General features: G+C 31.5%; 1 protein-coding gene across 20 annotated transcripts in view; it reads left to right on the forward strand.

Annotated features, from left to right (window-relative positions):
* LOC145259895 (STE20-related kinase adapter protein alpha-like) overlaps positions 1–19,537 on the forward strand; it is an 88,517-nt gene that overhangs the window by 4,050 nt on the left and 64,930 nt on the right. For 19 of the 20 annotated variants that reach the window (XM_080117808.1, XM_080117804.1, XM_080117811.1 and 16 more), the window contains one exon: positions 4,379–4,438. Coding sequence is in view for 8 of the 20 variants with exons in the window: in XM_080117795.1 (XP_079973921.1) it covers positions 4,427–4,438 (12 nt within the window). In the remaining 12 variants the exon portion in view is untranslated. Of the gene's footprint in view, positions 1–4,378; positions 4,439–9,593; positions 9,670–19,537 lie in introns of those variants that run through there. The other variant, XM_080117810.1, reaches the window with a different exon arrangement.

Below are 19,537 nucleotides of genomic sequence, written 5' to 3' on the forward strand. Positions count from 1 at the left end.
CATAACAAGAAATTGTGTTTTTGGCAAAATGTGTAGTTACCGATTTTTTTTTTTTTTTTTTTTTTTTTTTTTTTAGTATCAATTGTTCAAAGCATTTCCTATTTAATGGTATATTAGCAATATTGGGCTCACTTTAAGAAAATTATTAATTTATTTTTGAAAGATTTAAAAGTAGTGTTTTTCGTAAAAATAATGAAAAAATATATTTTTTTTTTTTCTAATCTGAAAGATAATTATTATTAACATATTCAATGAATTTCAAAACACAAAAGATGAAAAATTAAACACATTCAAATTTTGGAATTTAAAATCTTATATGTGTACAGTTGTTTTTTTTTTCTTGTTTTATCTACAATCCTCCCCCTCCCAACCATGCAATATATTTTCGGCTTCGGCTGATTATTTTAAGCATATTTGTAAGGGGGGGGGGGTTGTAGGCCAAAAAATATATATATAAATATCGATTATAAAAAAACGTACACAGTTAGAAAGTTCATTCTCCACTTAATAATTAGTGAAACTTTTGTATTGATTGGATAATTACTTGATTTTTCGGAGATTTTTAAAGAAAGCCTTCATCAAAAAATACTTGCTCCCTCCTTCCATTTTGGCCATGCTTAGAATATTGGTTTGGTAAACTACAACAGGCATTCACACAAAATGAAAACCAGGTTTGTGAAATGAAAAAAAAACACTGGTTTATTTGCATTGCTTTTTTTGTTTTTTTTTTACATGTATTTACATTGTTTTTTTGTTTTGTTTTTTTACATGTATTTACATTGTTGCATTGTTTTTTTTTTTTTTTTTTTTTTACATGTATTTACATTGTTGCATTGTTTTTGGTTTCTGTAAAGTGTTGCATTTCACATTTTGTTTTGTAAATTGTTTTGCATTTCAAGAACCTGGATTTTATTCAGCTGTTGTCATATGTCAAAAATTCCTCCAACACCAAAGTAGTAGATAAATCTGAGTTGAGTCTGGTGTAAAGGTTTCGAAATATTCCTAAATTGCAACCCCAAGCTCTGTCAGGAGTCAAGTAACACAAGACTATAAATCATAAACTTGTGCGTCTGAACTCTAGTGAAAGTAACAAATTGAGGTTCTTTAGAAATAACTGTCATCAGAGTCCAAGAAATAAGTCACAGAAGGAGCACCTTACCCCTCCCCAAATAGCTCGGTGTGTAGGTAACAGAAGTACACCAAGGTATTTTCAGGCGGACAAGACTCCCCAAACGAACCAACTCAAAGGCTGCCACTCAGAGGTGCCCACTGAATGAAAGCAGTACTTTTAAATAACAACTGCCACATATGCAAATCACTTGCCAAGTTGAAAGAGACTCCGACTCTCCTCTGACCTCTAACCTGCTCAAGTCAAGGGAGTTGTTTAACTTCTTTTTCTCACATATAAGTTGAAGCTAATTCTCAGTAGGAATGATATAAAGGATAATAATATTACGAATTACTTAATACTTGTGGTGTAAAAGTTATGTTTTAGCAAAGGAAGAAAATGAAATCTACAGAATACGCATGCGTGATAAAATAAGAATGCATGAAATATTAAGAGAATAGAAGAGTCACTAGGTAACAACTGTTGCCTAAAACATAAGCAGTTTTGTTAATAAAAATTTGAGGAATAACAAAACATTTTTATGCAAGAGATAAGAATATCCAAGTTGTTTTCATATTAGTAAATGTTTATAATGTAAACACACGTTTGGTGGAGAAGGTTTTGTAAATAGTCACAAAACTTAGAAAGATGTAGCTCAATATGTTCATAGTGTGAATATTATACGTATGTGAGTATTTGGCAGCGTGGTGTTGTGTATGTGTGTGTGTTGGTTTATCTTGTTCTAGTTAGTGCATGTATAGATGTGCGCAACTTGAGTGAATAAGGCTAATATGTGAGTCCTTTAATCTTGTGGCCAGCTTGAGAAATTCCTGTGTCTCTAGATTTTGGCTGCTTGTTTTATAAGAGTTTTTAACTTCACATCAGCATACTATATTCACATATGTGTTAGCTTTTGGGGATTTGGAGCAGTTTTCATTGGTTGAAAATATTTGGAGTTCATATGTTTTGATGAAAACTGACTTGATGAAGAGAGCAAATCTCAAAGTGAAGAAATCAAAAAAACAATTACAATCATTTTCCTTTTAGAATTTATTTGATTCAGTTGCCGCAATTTGTCTTTCTGATATTTTTCACTATCTTTTTAAATGAACCGATTTTTTATAAACATCGACATCCAAGTACGCTTATTAACAGATGAAAAGAACCTGGTGTATAACTGTTTACATTCATCAGTAAACGAAAATGTAATAATAACAACATCAGTCAGTTCTACACAAAACATTTTAGATGATGTAACCTCCGAGCTTTTATAGGCGCAGCTTTTCAAACTTTTTGTCTAAAAGCAAGATTTAGGTTAAAGCTCCCAAAATTTATACTGGAACTATCCGCATGCATTTGTGGTGCTGCAGATAAAGGCATTGAGTAACAATCGGTTCTAAGTGACACCCTTCTGGAGGTTGATGGTTCAAGCCTCACTACAGGCAATACTAATTAAAAATAAAATAAAAATTACTTAATACTTTTATATGATCATGACTGACAGAACAAGAAAAATCTATCCTGTGGATTAAATAAAGGATTCAGTTTGAAATTCTCTGTAGATTCCCAAGTCCGAAAAGATACACCTTAATAAGGTTTGAAATTACATCAGTGAAAATGATGTGAAAAGAAAACGAAGATGAAAATAGTTTGAATAATACAAACGAAAAAGATTTTTGTGACGGTTGATAAGACTGAACATAAATTAACATTTATATTTTGGCCAAATTTCGTTTTGGCTTTGAATATGTTTCTTGAGTCCTGTACCAATGTCTGCAGGAAACACACAAAATAATTGATGAAAGCAATACAAACATGGATATAGTATAATAAGCAATTTAATGCGAAAATGTTACATGAATAGAATACAATGAAAATCAGAATAAAATGTTTTCTTTTCATAGAACTTGAACATCATCCATAATATTTAACGCATATTTACATTTAAGTACTTGGAAAGTACTTCCCTCTAACTCCTTGGCTTAACATTCATAGACAACATGAATTGGAACAAATACATTTAGGTAATTGCTAAGATTGTTGTGAGGAAGGTGTTCTCTCTCTACCATGCTAGAAGGTTACTCCCAACTGAGAGTATCCTGTTTCTCTTCAAAACCACTATTCGCCCATGCATGAAGTATTGTTGTCATGTCTGGGCTGGTGCATCTGCCACTAGTATCTCGCTCCAAGATTGTTAAAAAAAGTCATCAATTTGTCTGCTAAACTCCTAACCAAAGTCCCATCACAAAAATTACATCCCTGTGCCTGTTTTACAAGTATTTTAATAAAGTGCTTTGACAAACTCAAAGTACTAGTACCCTCTCAACATAAATACATCCAACAAACCCAATGAGCAGCAAAATCCCACTCCTACACTGTAGAAATCCTTAAATGCTGTAAAGCTTTCTACTCAAATAGCGTCTTTCCTCAAAGTGCTAGACTTTAGAATTCCCTCCTGGGCTCTTGCTTCCCTGACTGTACTGACATGCAGAAGTTCAAGTGTGATGTGACTAGATATGTGTTCAACTTCCTACATAGTATCCTTGCAAATCTGGTTCCAAATAGTAGCTCTTTACGATTTAGTGGCACTGTGCTTTGTTTGGGGTGAATTAACAGTAAAAAGAAAAACTTTTTTTTAATTTGTCAACTGTTCACTTATATGTTTACATCTCATAGGATACTATATCTTTCATACTCATATTTTTTTATCTGTATCTTTCATCTTTTTCTCTGTTCTCTGCACTCTTCTTCGACATTGCTCTAAAAAAAAAAAACTGAAGCTGGACTCTTCAAAATGTGTTACCTTAAATGTTATTGTTTGCTCTTTTCCAATTTCTTTTTCTTTCTCTGAACATCACATGTTCACCTTCTCTCCCTCTACTACTGTTCTGTTAAGTTAAGCCTCAATGAGTGAAAAAGAAAAAGAAAGAAACAAACATCTAATTAACCAATGCTGTATAGCCTCCTCTCCCTTTCTTGTTGCCTGTTTTATGACATACAAAAGAAAAACAAAAAGAAAAAAGCAAACAGCATGATATTGTCATACTCTCCTATTCTCTTCCCCGTTTTGTAAATCGAGCATTACACAGGTGCGCATTATTTATATTCAGTTCTTTTTATTTGGACTTTATTTCCCCATTTCAAACTCAATCACTGAATTTGCTCGATATTCTTTTTGTTGAACTTATTATTTACATGATGATAAATTTGATCACCATACCTTTTATGGATTTATTTATTATTTTTATTTTTTATGTTTCTATTAAACAGTTTTTTCCCCCAAGATTTTGTTTGACTGTGCTTGCTGGCAAGCTGTAGATGTCTTTTCTGGTAAGTTCCTTGCACATTAATTCTAACATTCTCTTTTATTGATAAACTAGAAACTGATCAATGAAAATGAGATCTTCTGCATCCTTTTAGTAATATTTTGTTTAAAAAAAAAAAGCAAGCTCTATTTTGCTATGTATATTGTATGAATACTGTCATGTTTTTTTTTTTTTAAACATTTTGTAATCAAAAAAGTTTTGTTGTTTGCTGTTTTATTAGTCACTCAATCGCTAGTTGACATAGTAATTAATATGACTCTATGTAGCACCCGGTGTAAAATGGAAAACTGATCCTAATCTAATTTATACAGTATTTCTGTTATGGTATTCTGGTTCAAAGAAAGACGACTTATTATTGTGGGGATTTAATCACTCCTATTCTCACACTGAAATCAGTAATCAAAGGGAAAATAATTGACTGAATGAAATATAAAACTTACTGAATGAGAACACAACAAATTTATAATTTCTGCAAACATCAATAATTTGAGTGAAGAACATATAAAGCATATTCTATACACAACTTTTGTTTATGGAGTTATGCCAGTCATTGAAATGGGACGAAATCCGATTTTATATATAAGAATTAACCTGGAATTAAGGAACAAACATAATGCTGTTTCATTAAGTCTTTATTTATTTTGTATTTGTATCATGTTAAATCACTTGATATCCAATTTTGATGATCCAATGGGATCACCCCTTAGTTTCCATTACTTCCAAGTTCACTCTGACTTGGTGTTGTAGTACCTGTCAGGGTTTCCTCTAGAAGAATGTTAATCTATAACTTACAAAGCTTAGTAGAAAGTATATTTGGTAAGAAATAGAACTGAATAGAGTAAGTTTAGGAAACTTCTGCAATTACTAACCAGTTTAGACCTGATGACTGGAGAAGAAGATTAAATATGGACAGAATAGGAACATGTGTACAGAAAAGGAGACTTCATTAGTATGGTTACATTGAAGGGATAAATGAGAGTTCATAATAAAAACCTAAGTTAATTCTCTCAATTACAAGCTGCATGTGCGAGTTATCAAAGTTGTTGCTGCAACAAAATAGGAGGTAGAAACTTCAGGTTGAGATGTTGGAAGAGAGAAGCAGTTGTTACAAATAACTCTTGGAAAGTCTGTTAGCAAGTTCAGGAAGATGGGATACTATTAGCAATACATATGAAAAAAATTGAAAATGCTTAAAATATCTCAATAGTAATATACATAAAAAAAAAAAAAACCTTGGTCTAAGAAAGAATCTTTTTAAATTTTTTAAATCTGACCAAAAATAAGTTATGACTATTTTTATCCTTGTTTGAATATTTTTCTCACTTTAAAACATTTTGTCACATTTTTACTCAATTTTTTTTCGGTAAAAATGCTATATCTTTGTTAAAACCCAAGATGAAGCAGTGAAATTTGCCATATAAATGTACTTCTGTGCTAGGAATCAGAATTAACCATAAACATACCATATATCCATTAAACAAACAAGATGTTAGAGAACAAAGTTGAATTGCAATGCATTTTATGTACAAGAAGCTAGGACTGTTTAAAAATGAACATATTAAAAGATCTTTTGGTATTGTAGACACGGATACCTGGTATTGCCTAGGTTCACAAATAATAAATAGTAGAAGTGAAGTTCCATTTCGACACGCCTGCTATAGTAAGGATATTGGAAAATTTTTAATTACTATATGTCAATTCCCTCATAGGTAACATCAATACCCCCACCCTTATTCGAGTATGTGGAGGGGGTCATTTAAAAGATATAGTAATCCTGCTTAAAAAAAAACAGTTAAAACACATAAATGTAATTGTCCTAAAAAAGAAGTACCTGACCATCTCCTCGCCAGATTCTTTGACAGACTGGATACAAAGAGCGCTTTTTGATGACTGTAACACTTGAAGCAAATTCTTTAAATGCTGCCTCAGTCTAGAAAAATTTCTCTTTATGGTCCATTGCAACAACTGTTGGGTGGTTATCTCAGCATAGTCCTTAAACTTCAGAATTTTTTTTTATGTATCATTGAAAGATAGGATAGAAAAATTTTTAAATAAAGTAAACTGAAATGAAGTCAATTATTAAACTAACAAAATAGAAATAATTTTTTTTAACCAAAATGAATGTATTGTGTTATTAAAAGAAAAAAAATGACCTGTGCTGGGCGCGAACCTGAAAAAGTGACCTCCGTAATCAATTACGCTATCCATTAGGCCAACATCGCAATGACTTGTTGCAAATTTATACTTTTAAAATGAAAGTATGCTTCACGCATGCATAAATTGTAATTGCCAGATGACTACACTTGCTAAATTATTTTTTGTATTATTTGTTCTCATCTTGAGTGTGATTTTCACAACATTTCGGTCAATGTAACCTCCAACCTTCTTCAGTGTATCTTGTCGAACTCGGGAATTTGAACAGAATTTCAAATGGGACCCTTTATTTACTTCACGAGGGTAGTGTGCTCTTGTTCCGTCAACCATGACTGGATAGAGGTTCTAAATAATTAGAAATTCTGTCCAAATTCCTAAGATCAACAGAAACATTCCCGAGTTCGACAAGATATATCTGAAGAAGGTCAGAGGTTACATCGACCGAAACGTGAAAATCAAACTCAAGATGAGAACAGTAGTCTGATGAATCCAAATAATACGAATAACCAATCCTCATCTCAAAAATTCAGAAATGTAAATGATTTTTTTTTTAATTTAATTATTTTTACTGTGCAATAATTTCTATCAGTTTGAAGGAAAAAAACTCCACTAATGTTGGTCCACTGCTACGAATTCAGAAAAAGTATCAAGCAGTTACGATTGTAAACAATATTTGTGATTTGCATAACCCTCAGTTTTCAACCAATAAAAAAAATTCGAAATAAGAAAAATGTTTTTTGTTTCAGTTTAATTAACCGCCGATAAAAAAAATGCTAAGTAAATAATACAAAGTACAAAACAAGAAATATTTTTAAAAATCTTAAAACCCTGTTTAAATGCAAAAGAAAAAAAAATGTCTGCCATAAAATGAGTATAGACCTCAAAACTAATAGTTATGAGCCAAATCTCTGACCCAATTGGCAGCAGCGACCATCATGGCATGACATTTCAAAGTTTTCTATTTAACATATGTGCATAGTGTTCACACATGCACAAATCGTTAAAATGGAGTTTTAAAAAATTCTCTCCCTGCTGTCGTTTTGAGTGTTTGTTTGTCTTTTTCGTATAAATAAAGCAAAATTAATTGAATGCAGGCGCCTGGCCTTCTGACCAAGTAATATCTGTTCTGTAATTGGTCCTTGGTCAGTGTAGGGGAAACCCTTCATACTGACACAATTACTATTTGGATATTGCCAGAGTGCCCTCTTTTTGGTTTTCTCCCACATTAAAAACAACCTTTGTTGCTTTTTAAGGTTTAAAAACAATGTGATTTTCTGCAAGTCATCTTTTTGATTGACTACGTTTAATTTTAAAGTTGCAGAACTTGTCAAAGGCCTTAGATATATCTAGGGCTACTGCTCTAGCGTTCTCTAGTATGTAGTATATACATTTAGAGATTAATGTTAGGATATCTGCAGTAGAATGAGCTTGTCTAAATCCATACTCTCTGTCTGAAAGAAGTCTAATATCTATGAGGTGGTGGACAAGGGTTTGATTGATTAAGGACTCAAAAATCAAAAGGAGGAGGCTAATGGGGCAATAATTGAGTGGATCAGTTCTTTCACCAGAATTCTTGAAAACTAGTACAACAGATTCAATTTTCCAGCAGTGAGGAAAGCAAGGTTTGGTAAAGCACTTGTTGAAGAGTTTGGAGAGAAATGGGGTCACATCCACAGAGCACTTTTAATAGTATAGCAGGGATGAGATCAGTGCTACATGCCTTCGCATATGAAAAACAAAATGGTAATATTTTGAAGAATTAAAGTGCTTTCGTTTTTAAAATGTAACTATTTTAGTAGAACTACCTTGAAATTCGCAATGATCTAAAATATGGTCCATAGATATTGCTAATACTATGACTGACGTGGAGGCTACTAGTAGAAAAGTACACCTTGATAGTAACAGTTTTTTTAAGAACCCAAAAATAAAGGAGAGAGAAAATTCATATTCATACATCTTGTCCAATTTAAGCTTAGATCATCGGAAACATATGCAACATCCACTAAATAAAGTAAAACCCTTTCAGTTTTTTTGTTTTTTGAAGTAGTGAAGATGTCTATTAAGATGCCCAAACATCCAAAAAGTCAAGTCTGCTATCATGGTTTCTAAGTTTCATTGTGTCAACCAAGCACCTGCTATGCACCAGGAAATATTTTCCTGCTCAACAAATGCCAGCATATAAAACCTTTATTTTAAATGTTAAACCAAATATGAGGATGCTTTATAAACAGAAATGTTGTAAATTGCTTCTTATTGTCAACTGGCAAAGATGAAAAGCTGTAGTTTTTATGTCTGATAATAACCGTTGTTATCGGTTTAATAACGACAACGAAAACATGGTCCATGGACAAAGTATGAATTTTAATGCATTTATTAAACAAATTTAGACATCAGATGAAATTTGGTAATTGAGCATAATCACGGTAGTTTAACTTTCAAGCACATTGTTAGAGGTCACTTGCATCGCTCAATTGAGGTATGGAAGCACAAAATGGAAATAATACTTCCACTTTTCTCCAAAACTGCTTATTTTTTATTTTTTTATCGAATATTCCAACTCACTCAGCATACATTAGTCTCTGGTGTCAGGGCTTTGCTATTCTCTTGTGCGTGCACTTGCTTCTTTCTATCAGTAATACTGCCTATGCAATAAATGCATTTTTGGAGTTGCCAATACCACAAATTTTCTCACATTTGCAGCAATATATCTACAAATCACCATCTGTCAAACTTTGTGAACTTGACCCTCCAATTTACTGTGAGCCATTTATTATTCAGATTAGTTTTGCACCCTTCCCCCAAAAAATTTTTCTTGTTAAAAAAAGGTTATAAGTATATATTTTTAAGGGACAAAGTCGATTAATATGTGCTTTGTTTATGTTTGTGGATGCATGGAGCTAAATCTGTTCCTTTCAACTGCCAGCATAATTGGGATGCTAAATCTACACTTGATTCTAATTCTTGTTCATTCCTTTTATGTATTTTTTGTTTTTACTTTAGATGAAAAAAAATGATTTATGAAACTATTCTGTTGTATTTTTTTTTCTTGTTTTTGTTTCTGGAATCTGAAGTTTTGAATCAGTAAGTAACTTTTAAACTTAATTCTTTATATACTCAATGGTTGGCAGGTTTTAAATACTTTATTTCTCCAATTAATAAACATTGTCATGGTGCACTATATAAAAGGCCAACTTGTGGTCTAATTGTGACCCAAAACTGCATGATAATTTGAATAGCTTCTTTCGATTTAAAAAAATATCTTTTTAATTAAATAACATTATGCTGCATAAAATCAATTTAATATTATTTTTCTTCTTTGTCTAACATATCTCTTCTACATCACATATGAGTTGCATGTTTCCATGGCGATATGAAGGAATTGTTCCATGAAACTCTTTTCCATTAGTTTCTATCATTAATCCCATTTGTAATTTGCCATTCATTATATTTGAGGTTATTCTAAGTCTTTATTAGTCTGATCTTTCCTCACTTACCTTCGATTGAGATGTATGTAACCACATGGGGGGGGTGCAATCCGGCTATACGGGACTAATTAGTGTGAGCAGGCCATCTCCAAACCCTCTTATCTTCATCTAGTGATGAACCCTTCAAAATGTAACCAGACACTTGTTACTGGAACTACCGCTCTGATGCTTAGTGCATAAAATGCACACAACCCTAAGTCTGGGTAGCAACACTTTTCATTTTGGTTGTCTGTGTGTTGTTTTGATGTTGTGTTCAGTTCTTTTCTTGTAACAGGTTGATTTGTATCTTCGCCACCATCCAATCATCAGGGTATATATAAAAATCAACTGTATTTCAATTCAATAGGCAACCAACAAAGATAACCTGGAAACCATCTTTTATGAACAAGAATAATTATTGTGTAAAACAGTTCCAGATAAAACCGTGCATAGAAAGTTAAGCTATTTAGGTTCTTAACTGTTTCAAGATGCAGGATTTTTTTTCAACTTGGATTCTTTCAAATGATTTCTTGACAGGAGGATGAAAAGCTTTCCCAATTAGTTCTTTTTGGGAAGTTTCCAGCTTTTGGGCTAAAGCTCAAAAGCTGGTGTGTAAACAACCAGCGGCCAAGTCTTTCGTTTATCTGCCAAGCACAATGATTTTTATGGAACTGGTTTTTATGGAACAAGGATCCATCATGGGGCCCAATTTTCTTCCTGATCTCCGAAATCACATCCTAAGATCATTCGTTGACATTTATGTTGACGACACTACCATCTATGGTAACACTTCAAAGGTCGTAAATGATCAAGTTCTCTCTGATTCTCTTTTTTCTGATCTTGATCACATGGTGCAATTGGGAAAGAGGTGGCTGGTTAATTTTAATGCATCTAAAACCAAGCTTCTATCTTTACATAGATGCTCTAATCCCCGTCTGGCATTAATTGAAATGAATGGCTCTCGTCTTGGGGAGGCTCCATGTTTTGACAGGCTTCTAGGTTTCACCTTTACTCCTGATCTGAAATGGAACACATACATCAAATCCATTGGCAAGGCTGCTAGAAAAACGGTGGAATCATTCTGCTGCTTCAGTAGTTATCTCACTGCTGATGCAATTCTCTACCTGTATAAGAGCCAAGTACATCCAAGGATGGAGTACTGTTGCCACATCTGGGAAGGAGCTGCTAGAAACAGCTTACTTTGCCTTGACAGAGTTTAAAATAAACTTTGTAGCCTAGTGGGGGATGCCTTTTTCTCTTCCCTGCAACCTCTTTCCCACAAGAGACGTTGCAAGTATGTCTGCTTTATCATTATTTTCATGACATGTGCTCATCTAAGTCTCCCCTGGCCTGACTTTCATAAAAAACACTCATCTAGCTGAAACCACTATCAATAATTTACCTCGCTCTTTATTTGTGCCTAAACCTAAACGTAGATTCCATGAACAAAGATTCTTTCTTAGAACTCTCTTCCTTTTGCCTACAATCCGTGAACAAGTTCTTGATGAGCCATCCCCTTAAGTAATTCAATTTACCAAATTTTCATTACTAATGATTACTACAGCATTTTCCCATTGGCTCATTAACCCTTATCCTCAAGTGGCCTCCGGGCCTTGATAAGTAGTGACTCTTTAGTAAAAAAAATGAAACTAATTCTGACCATCATCTTTTTGTAATTGGCATTTCCTCCTCTGTCGTTTGGAAATTAGTATCTCCCATTTAATTATTTGGAGATTACCCCCTTCTCTTCTATGGTCTTTCTCTTAATCCATATCTCTCTTTAATTCTCTTTTTCCTTTATCTTTCTTTCTCTTTCTTAAACCCCTTTTTGCCTTTCACTTTCTTTTCCTTTCTAAATAAATTTTATTATCAAACTATGCCAGAGGTCTGCCATCCACCAGACAAACATGACAATCTTTTACTACATGTTATCAAAACTACATCAATGAATAGAAAACAAAGCTTGTTTAAAATCCCTTCTCAGTATAAACAGATATCTATTTCGCAATAACTTGTTGGTATTTCGCTGGGGAGTTGTCTTCTCAATTATTAGTGAGAGGTTTGTTTTTCAGCCATCTTTGAAAAATACATATTGTTTTATCATTCTGCTAAAGCATCTGGATTCTTTGACCAAGTGCCAGTACTCTCGATTCCACCTAACCCTCATGATCACCAGCAAGACAATCTGCTGTCCAGCTACATGAAAATTGTCTTACATGTACATCTGTTTATTCAATCAGAGCTTCATTCAATATGTCTGTACCACCATAAGCAATTGCCAAGCAAAGCTGACGCCAGTTGGGGCACTTGCATCATAGATATCTGAAAGTCAAAACTAACTCTGGAATCTGGGCACACACCACAACTTTACACAAATATAATCATGTCATTCATTTGCATTTTCAGAAAGGCCATGCTAGTGACAGACTAGCATTCACTCGCATGTAACATAGCACTACAGATGCAGCTGTTGTAAAATTCCTGAGTAACAAGTTAAAATGAATGATAGATATAGATGGGAAGAAGCTCACAAAACTTAATACAATCTGTATATGCAGGATCAAAATTTATATCGTCTACCAGCACAGATATAGCGTCAAGATAGCAAAATGAGTCAATAACTTCAGATTTCTACAGGCCATTCACAGAGAACTCTGTACACAACCTTCCTTTAATTGGATGAGCAGTACCAGAACATCTTCCACAGATATAACTTTCAATTATTTTTATTAACAAATATATTGATAAATTTAATCTTTTATAAGTACTTTTTATTTTTATTTCTAAAAAAATGTTTAAAACAAAAGTATGTTGAAATTTAGTTTACCATTAAAAAAAAGTATGAATAGAATCTCCTATGATATTTTTTATATTTTAAAATTAATAAAAGTTTTGAGATAAATTTTACTACAGCAGAAAAAAAATTGTTTGTGTCACTCTGAAGAAGGCTCATGGAGCCAAAAATTTTAATTAAAAAAAAAAATTTATTTGAAAAAAAAAATCTTGCATCATGTTATCTGATATCTTAATGGATTTTTAAATTCCATAATAAAATTATTTTATTAAAAATGTCATGTCAATTTAATATAATAAAAATTCAATAAATTAAAAAAATTTTAGACATCTGAAATGTGAAAATGTTCTGATGGTGAGTTGCATCATGAACAAGCCTTTAAACACTATGGTCCATATTGTCATGATGCACTATATTAAAGGCCAATTTTTCTAATCATGCAATGAAATTTCATGGTTGCTTTCTTCATCTATTTGTATAATTTACTGTTGATAATATTTCTCTTGAAATAATATACACGTAAGGTTTAATAATATTAAGAAATAATTGTTCCTGTTTTCTTCCATAAAATAGCTGGTGCTACCAAATCAAACTGTTTGAAGATATTGGCTTCCTGACTAAAATCTTATATTGATGTTATTGTTTTTGCAAAATTCAATCAGGTTCTGAAAAGTTAAAAACAAAAAACAATGTTCTCTACAAAACAACCAAACTAAACACTGTGAATAAATATTTGAAAGTATAAAGTATTTGAAACATAAAAATTATTTTTCAAAATTACTGAATTTGGCATTAAATAATTTAAAAAGGGTTGATATGCCATAAAATAAAAAAAAAACTCAACTTCCCTAAAAATAATTGTGATCATCAATTAAATATTCTTTAAATAAATAAAACGGATATACCTATTTATTCATTTAAAGTTGTAATAATGTAAATCTTTAAAAGATAAATATTCCGTCAAAATATTCTTGCTGTAAAATAATTATTAACTAAATATTCTTTAAATAAAGCAAATGTCTCTTTATAAATTTATTAAATTAAAATTGTAACAATTAGGTGTATATATTAAAAAAGAATTCTATGAGTAGGTGGTTAAAACAAGTTAATGAGATGATAAAATTCTATTTTGGAACAATTCATTTTAAAATAAGTGGGAATATTTTTACTTTAGCAACACCAATTAATTTTCAATTACTTTGACAATCAGTTTACTTTTAAAACGGAGGTGAAAAGGGGTAACATATATACAAACACAAACGTGAATAACTATCCTATAATTATAGAGATAGGTTGATTTCATTATGCCTTTTTTTTCCTTGCATGAAAAATTTGAGATTATTCAGGTTCCTTCAAGTGTATGTTGTCAAACTGAAATTTTTATGCCAGACTTGGAAATCTATCCACATGGTTTTGTGGTGCAATGAAAAAAATGTTAAGTGAAAGTTTTCTGGGAGTTGAGGGTTCATTTCTAACTATAGATGATATTAAAAATATAACAATTAAGACTTTTATCTATTTTATGGATGGCTAATGGAATGAGAACAAAACTACCTTGTGGATTAAATAAGATTTAGTTCTAAATTCCATAGGGCTTCTCAAGATTGACAGAAAGTATCTGAAGAATGTTAGAGGTTATGTTTTTGCTGTTTTTGTTTTTTATTCCATTTTCATCCCAAACAAGGCACAGTGCCGCTTTGATGTAGGGGGCTATTATTGGGGGCAGTAGTTGCAGGGATACTATGTAGGGAGTTGAGCAGCAAGATGTCTGTTCACATTACACTTGAACTTCTGCATGTCAGTACAGTTGGGGAAGCAGAAAACCGGAAGGGAATTCCAGAGTCTGGCAGTTCTGGTGAAGAAACTAATAGTAGAAAGCCTTCTTACATCTAGGGATTTCTACTGTGTAGGGGTGGGACTTGGCTGCTTGTTAGGTTTGTTGGGGGTATTTACGTCGAGTGGGTACAAGGGCTTGTAGTTCATCAGAGCCTCCACCATTAAAATATTTGTAAAACAGGCAGAAGGATGCAACATTTTGTCGATAGGACAGTGGTTGAAGCTTGGATGACAGTTCAGGATCTATCAGGTTGGCGACTCTCTTTTGAACCCTATCCAGGAGCAAGAGACTAGTATGCAACAGCCCAAATGTGACAACAATACTCCATACATGGACAAATGATGGCCTTGTAGAGGTATAGGATACTTTCCAGCATAAGTACCTTTCTGGCATGGTAGAGAGAGCCCACCTTCCTCGCAGCGGCCGTGGTAAAGCTCTCAATGTATTTGCTCCAACTCATGTTTCCTGTGAACGTTAAGCCGAGGAGTTTGAAAGAAGTACTTTCAGGTAATGTATCTTTAGTCATAGCTATTGGTGGTTGCGAAGATTTCTTGTAATTATTGAAGGAAACAAGCTTAGTCTTGGCAGAATCGAATGTGACCATCCATTCTTGTCCCAATTCCACCACAGATTGGAGGTCTTCCTCTAGTGTTTTTGCCATTTCCTTAGATATGTGTTCATTTAATTTCTCCTCGTGCCTGTTATAGAGCATAGTATCATCAGCAAATATACCCAAATCAGAGACAATTTTATCAAGGAGGTCATTTATGAATATCAGGAATAATAAAAGTCGAAGAATAGACCCTTTAAGTACACCCACATCTATATCATATTGTTTAGATGTACGATTGTCGAGGACAACCTGGATCCTTCTCTTATTTAAGAAGGATTTAACTATGTTAAGTATTCATCCAGTGATACCATATGATCTGATTTTCATGCCATACCCTCTCAAAAGCTTTAGATATATTTAAGGCTACCACTCTACCCTCCCCTGCTTTGTCCAGTGTGGTATATATGTTCAGAGATTACAGTTAAGATATCTGCTGTAGAACAGGTTTACCTAAATCCATATTGTTGGTTGGTCAGAAGTTTAGCAGCTGTAAGGTGATGGACTAAAGCTTGATTAATTATGGACTCAAATATTTCGGCGAAAAGCAGGAGGTTAATGAGGTGATAAAAACGTTGTGAGAATAACATGCAAGAGGAGAACAGTGGTTCTAATAAGACAAATTACATTGTGCATCAAATTACATTGTGCAACAAATTACATTATGCAACAAATTACATTGTGCAACAAATTATATTGTGCAACAAATTATATGTTGCAACAAATTATATTGTGCATCAAATTATATTGTGCAACAAATTACATTATGAAACAAATTACATTATGCAGCAAATTATATTGTGCAACAAATTATATTGTGCATCAAATTACATTGTGCATCAAATTACATTATGCAACAAATTATATTGTGCATCAAATTATATGGTGCAACAAATTATATGTTGCAACAAATTATATTGTGCAACAAATTACATTATGAAACAAATTACATTATGCAACAAATTATATTGTGCAACAAATTATATTGTGCAACAAATTATATTGTGCAACAAATTATATTGTGCAACAAATTATATTGTTCAACAAATTATATTGTGCAACAAATTATATTGTGCAACAAATTATATTGAGCAACAAATTATATTGTGGAACAAATTATATTGTGGAACAAATTATATTGTGGAACAAATTATGTTGTGGAACAAATTATGTTGTGCAACAAATTATATTGTGCAACAAATTATATTGTGCAACAAATTATATTGTGCAACAAATTATATTGTGCAACAAATTATATTGTGCAACAAATTATATTGTGCAACAAATTATGCAACAAATTATATTATGCAACAAATTATATTGTGCAACAAATTATATTATGCAACAAATTATATTGTGCAACAAATTATATTATGCAACAAATTATATTGTGCAACAAATTACATTATGCAACAAATTACATTATGCAACAAATTATATTGTGCAACAAATTATAATGTTCAACAAATTACATTATGGAACAAATTATATTGTGCAACAAATTATATTGTGCAACAAATTATATTCTGCAACAAATTATATTCTGCAACAAATTATATTCTGCAACAAATTATATGGTGCAACAAATTATATGGTGCAACAAATTATATGGTGCAACAAATTATATGGTGCAACAAATTATATTATGCAACATATTATATTGTGCAACATATTATATTGTGCAACAAATTATATTCTGCAACAAATTATATGGTGCAACAAATTATATTATGCAACATAGTATATTATGCAACATATTATATTGTGCAACAAATTATATTGTGCAACAAATTATATTATGCAACAAATTATATTGTGCAACAAATTATATTATGCAACAAATTATATTATGCAACAAATTATATTATGCAACAAATTATATTATGCAACAAATTATATTATGCAACAAATTATATTATGCAACAAATTACATTATGCAATAAATTATATAGTGTAACAAATTATATTATGCAACAAATTATAATGTTCAACAAATTACATTATGCAACAAATTATATTATGCAACAAATTATATTATGCAACAAATTATGTTATGCAACAAATTATATTGTGCAACAAATTATATTATGCAACAAATTGTATGGTGCAACAAATTATATTATGCAACAAATTATATTGTGCAACAAATTATATTGTGCAACAAATTACATCGTGCAACAAACTACATTATGCAACTAATTATATTGTGGAACAAATTATATTATGCAACAAATTATATTGTGCGACAAATTATATTATGCAACAATTTATATTATGCAACAAATTATATTGTGCAACAAATTATATTGTGCAACAAATTACATCGTGCAACAAATTATATTGTGCAACAAATTATATTGTGCAACAAATTATATTGTGCAACAAATTATATTGTGCAACAAATTATATTGTGCAACAAATTATATTATGCAACAAATTATATTATGCAACAAATTATATTATGCAACAAATTATATTGTGCAACAAATTACATTATGCAACAAATTATATAGTGTAACAAATTATATTATTCAACAAATTATATTGTGCAACAAATTTCATTGTGCAACAAATTATATTGTGCAACAAATTATATTGTTCAACAAATTACATCGTGCAAGAAATTACATTATGCAACAAATTTCATTGTGCAACTAATTATATTGTGCAACAAATTATATTATGCAACAAATTATATTGTTCAACAAATTATATTGTGCAACAAATTATATTGTGCAACTAATTATATTGTGCAACAAATTATATTGTTCAACAAATTACATCGTGCAACAAATTACATCGTGCAACAAATTACATCGTGCAACAAATTACATCATGCAACTAATTATATTGTGCAACAAATTATATTATGCAACAAATTATATTGTGCAACAAATTACATCGTGCAACAAATTATATTGTGCAACAAATTATATTGTTCAACAAATTATATTATGCAACAAATTATGTTGTGCAACAAATTTCATTGTGCAACTAATTATATTGTGCAACAAATTATATTGTGCAACAAATTACATCGTGCAACAAATTTCATTGTGCAACAAATTATATTGTGCAACTAATTATATTGTGCAACAAATTATATTGTGCAACAAATTATATTGTGCAACAAATTATGTTGTTCAACAAATTATATTGTGCAACATATTATGTTGTGCAACAAATTATGTTGTGCAACAAATTATGTTGTGCAACAAATTATATTGTGCAACAAATTATATTGTGCAACAAATTATATTGTGCAACAAATTATATTGTGCAACAAATTATATTATGCAACAAATTATATTGTGCAACTAATTATATTGTGCAACAAATTATATGGTGCAACAAATTATATGGTGCAACAAATTATATGGTGCAACAAATTATGTTGTGCAACAAATTATATTGTGCAACAAATTATGTTGTGCAACAAATTATGTTGTGCAACAAATTATATTATGCAACAAATTATGTTATGCAACAAATTATGTTGTGCAACAAATTACATCGTGCAACAAATTATATTGTGCAACAAATTATGTTGTGCAACAAATTATATTGTGCAACAAATTGTGCAACAAATTATATTGTGCAACAAATTATATTGTGCAACAAATTACATCGTGCAACAAATTATATTGTGCAACAAATTACATCGTGCAACAAATTATATTGTGCAACAAATTATGTTGTGCAACAAATTTCAGGTTAAATAAAAGTACATGCCACATGACCTGTTTTGGGATTTGAAAAATAACCCGATACTTAATCTAACCTTTATTTCTTTAGATTAGTTACTGTTTTCATATTTTATTATAATTGTTTACGCATGAAAAACACAATTGTCAGTTTAAATAACATTTGTCCTCTTAACCCTCTTGTAGTAAGTGTCATCCTTCCTTTGTGTATTCTAGTAGTAGTCTACCAACATGCTAGGTTTCCATTTTCCTTTAAAACATCTCCATCACTGAAATATCCTGATGGAATCTCTTGCCATGTTCATTTCTCGCATCACTAAGATTCTCCCTAAAATTCTCGAAAGTCAATAGTTTGCAAAAAAAAAAACCTAATTCAACAAAAAGAAGCTGAGAAATGGATTTTCCATGTCATTGTACATATAAAAATGGCCGCAGATATCCTGTACTTGTTTGAGTGTTGCACACGATTATTAATTCTCATTAAAATAATTCTGAAACTGAAATTTTTTTATCAGTTATTGGCACCCTGGAGGTGCACTG

This window comes from Euprymna scolopes, chromosome 35 (genome assembly GCF_053919585.1).
Source record: "Euprymna scolopes isolate OS-2025 chromosome 35, ASM5391958v1, whole genome shotgun sequence".
NCBI classification, from domain to species: domain Eukaryota; kingdom Metazoa; phylum Mollusca; class Cephalopoda; order Sepiida; family Sepiolidae; genus Euprymna; species Euprymna scolopes.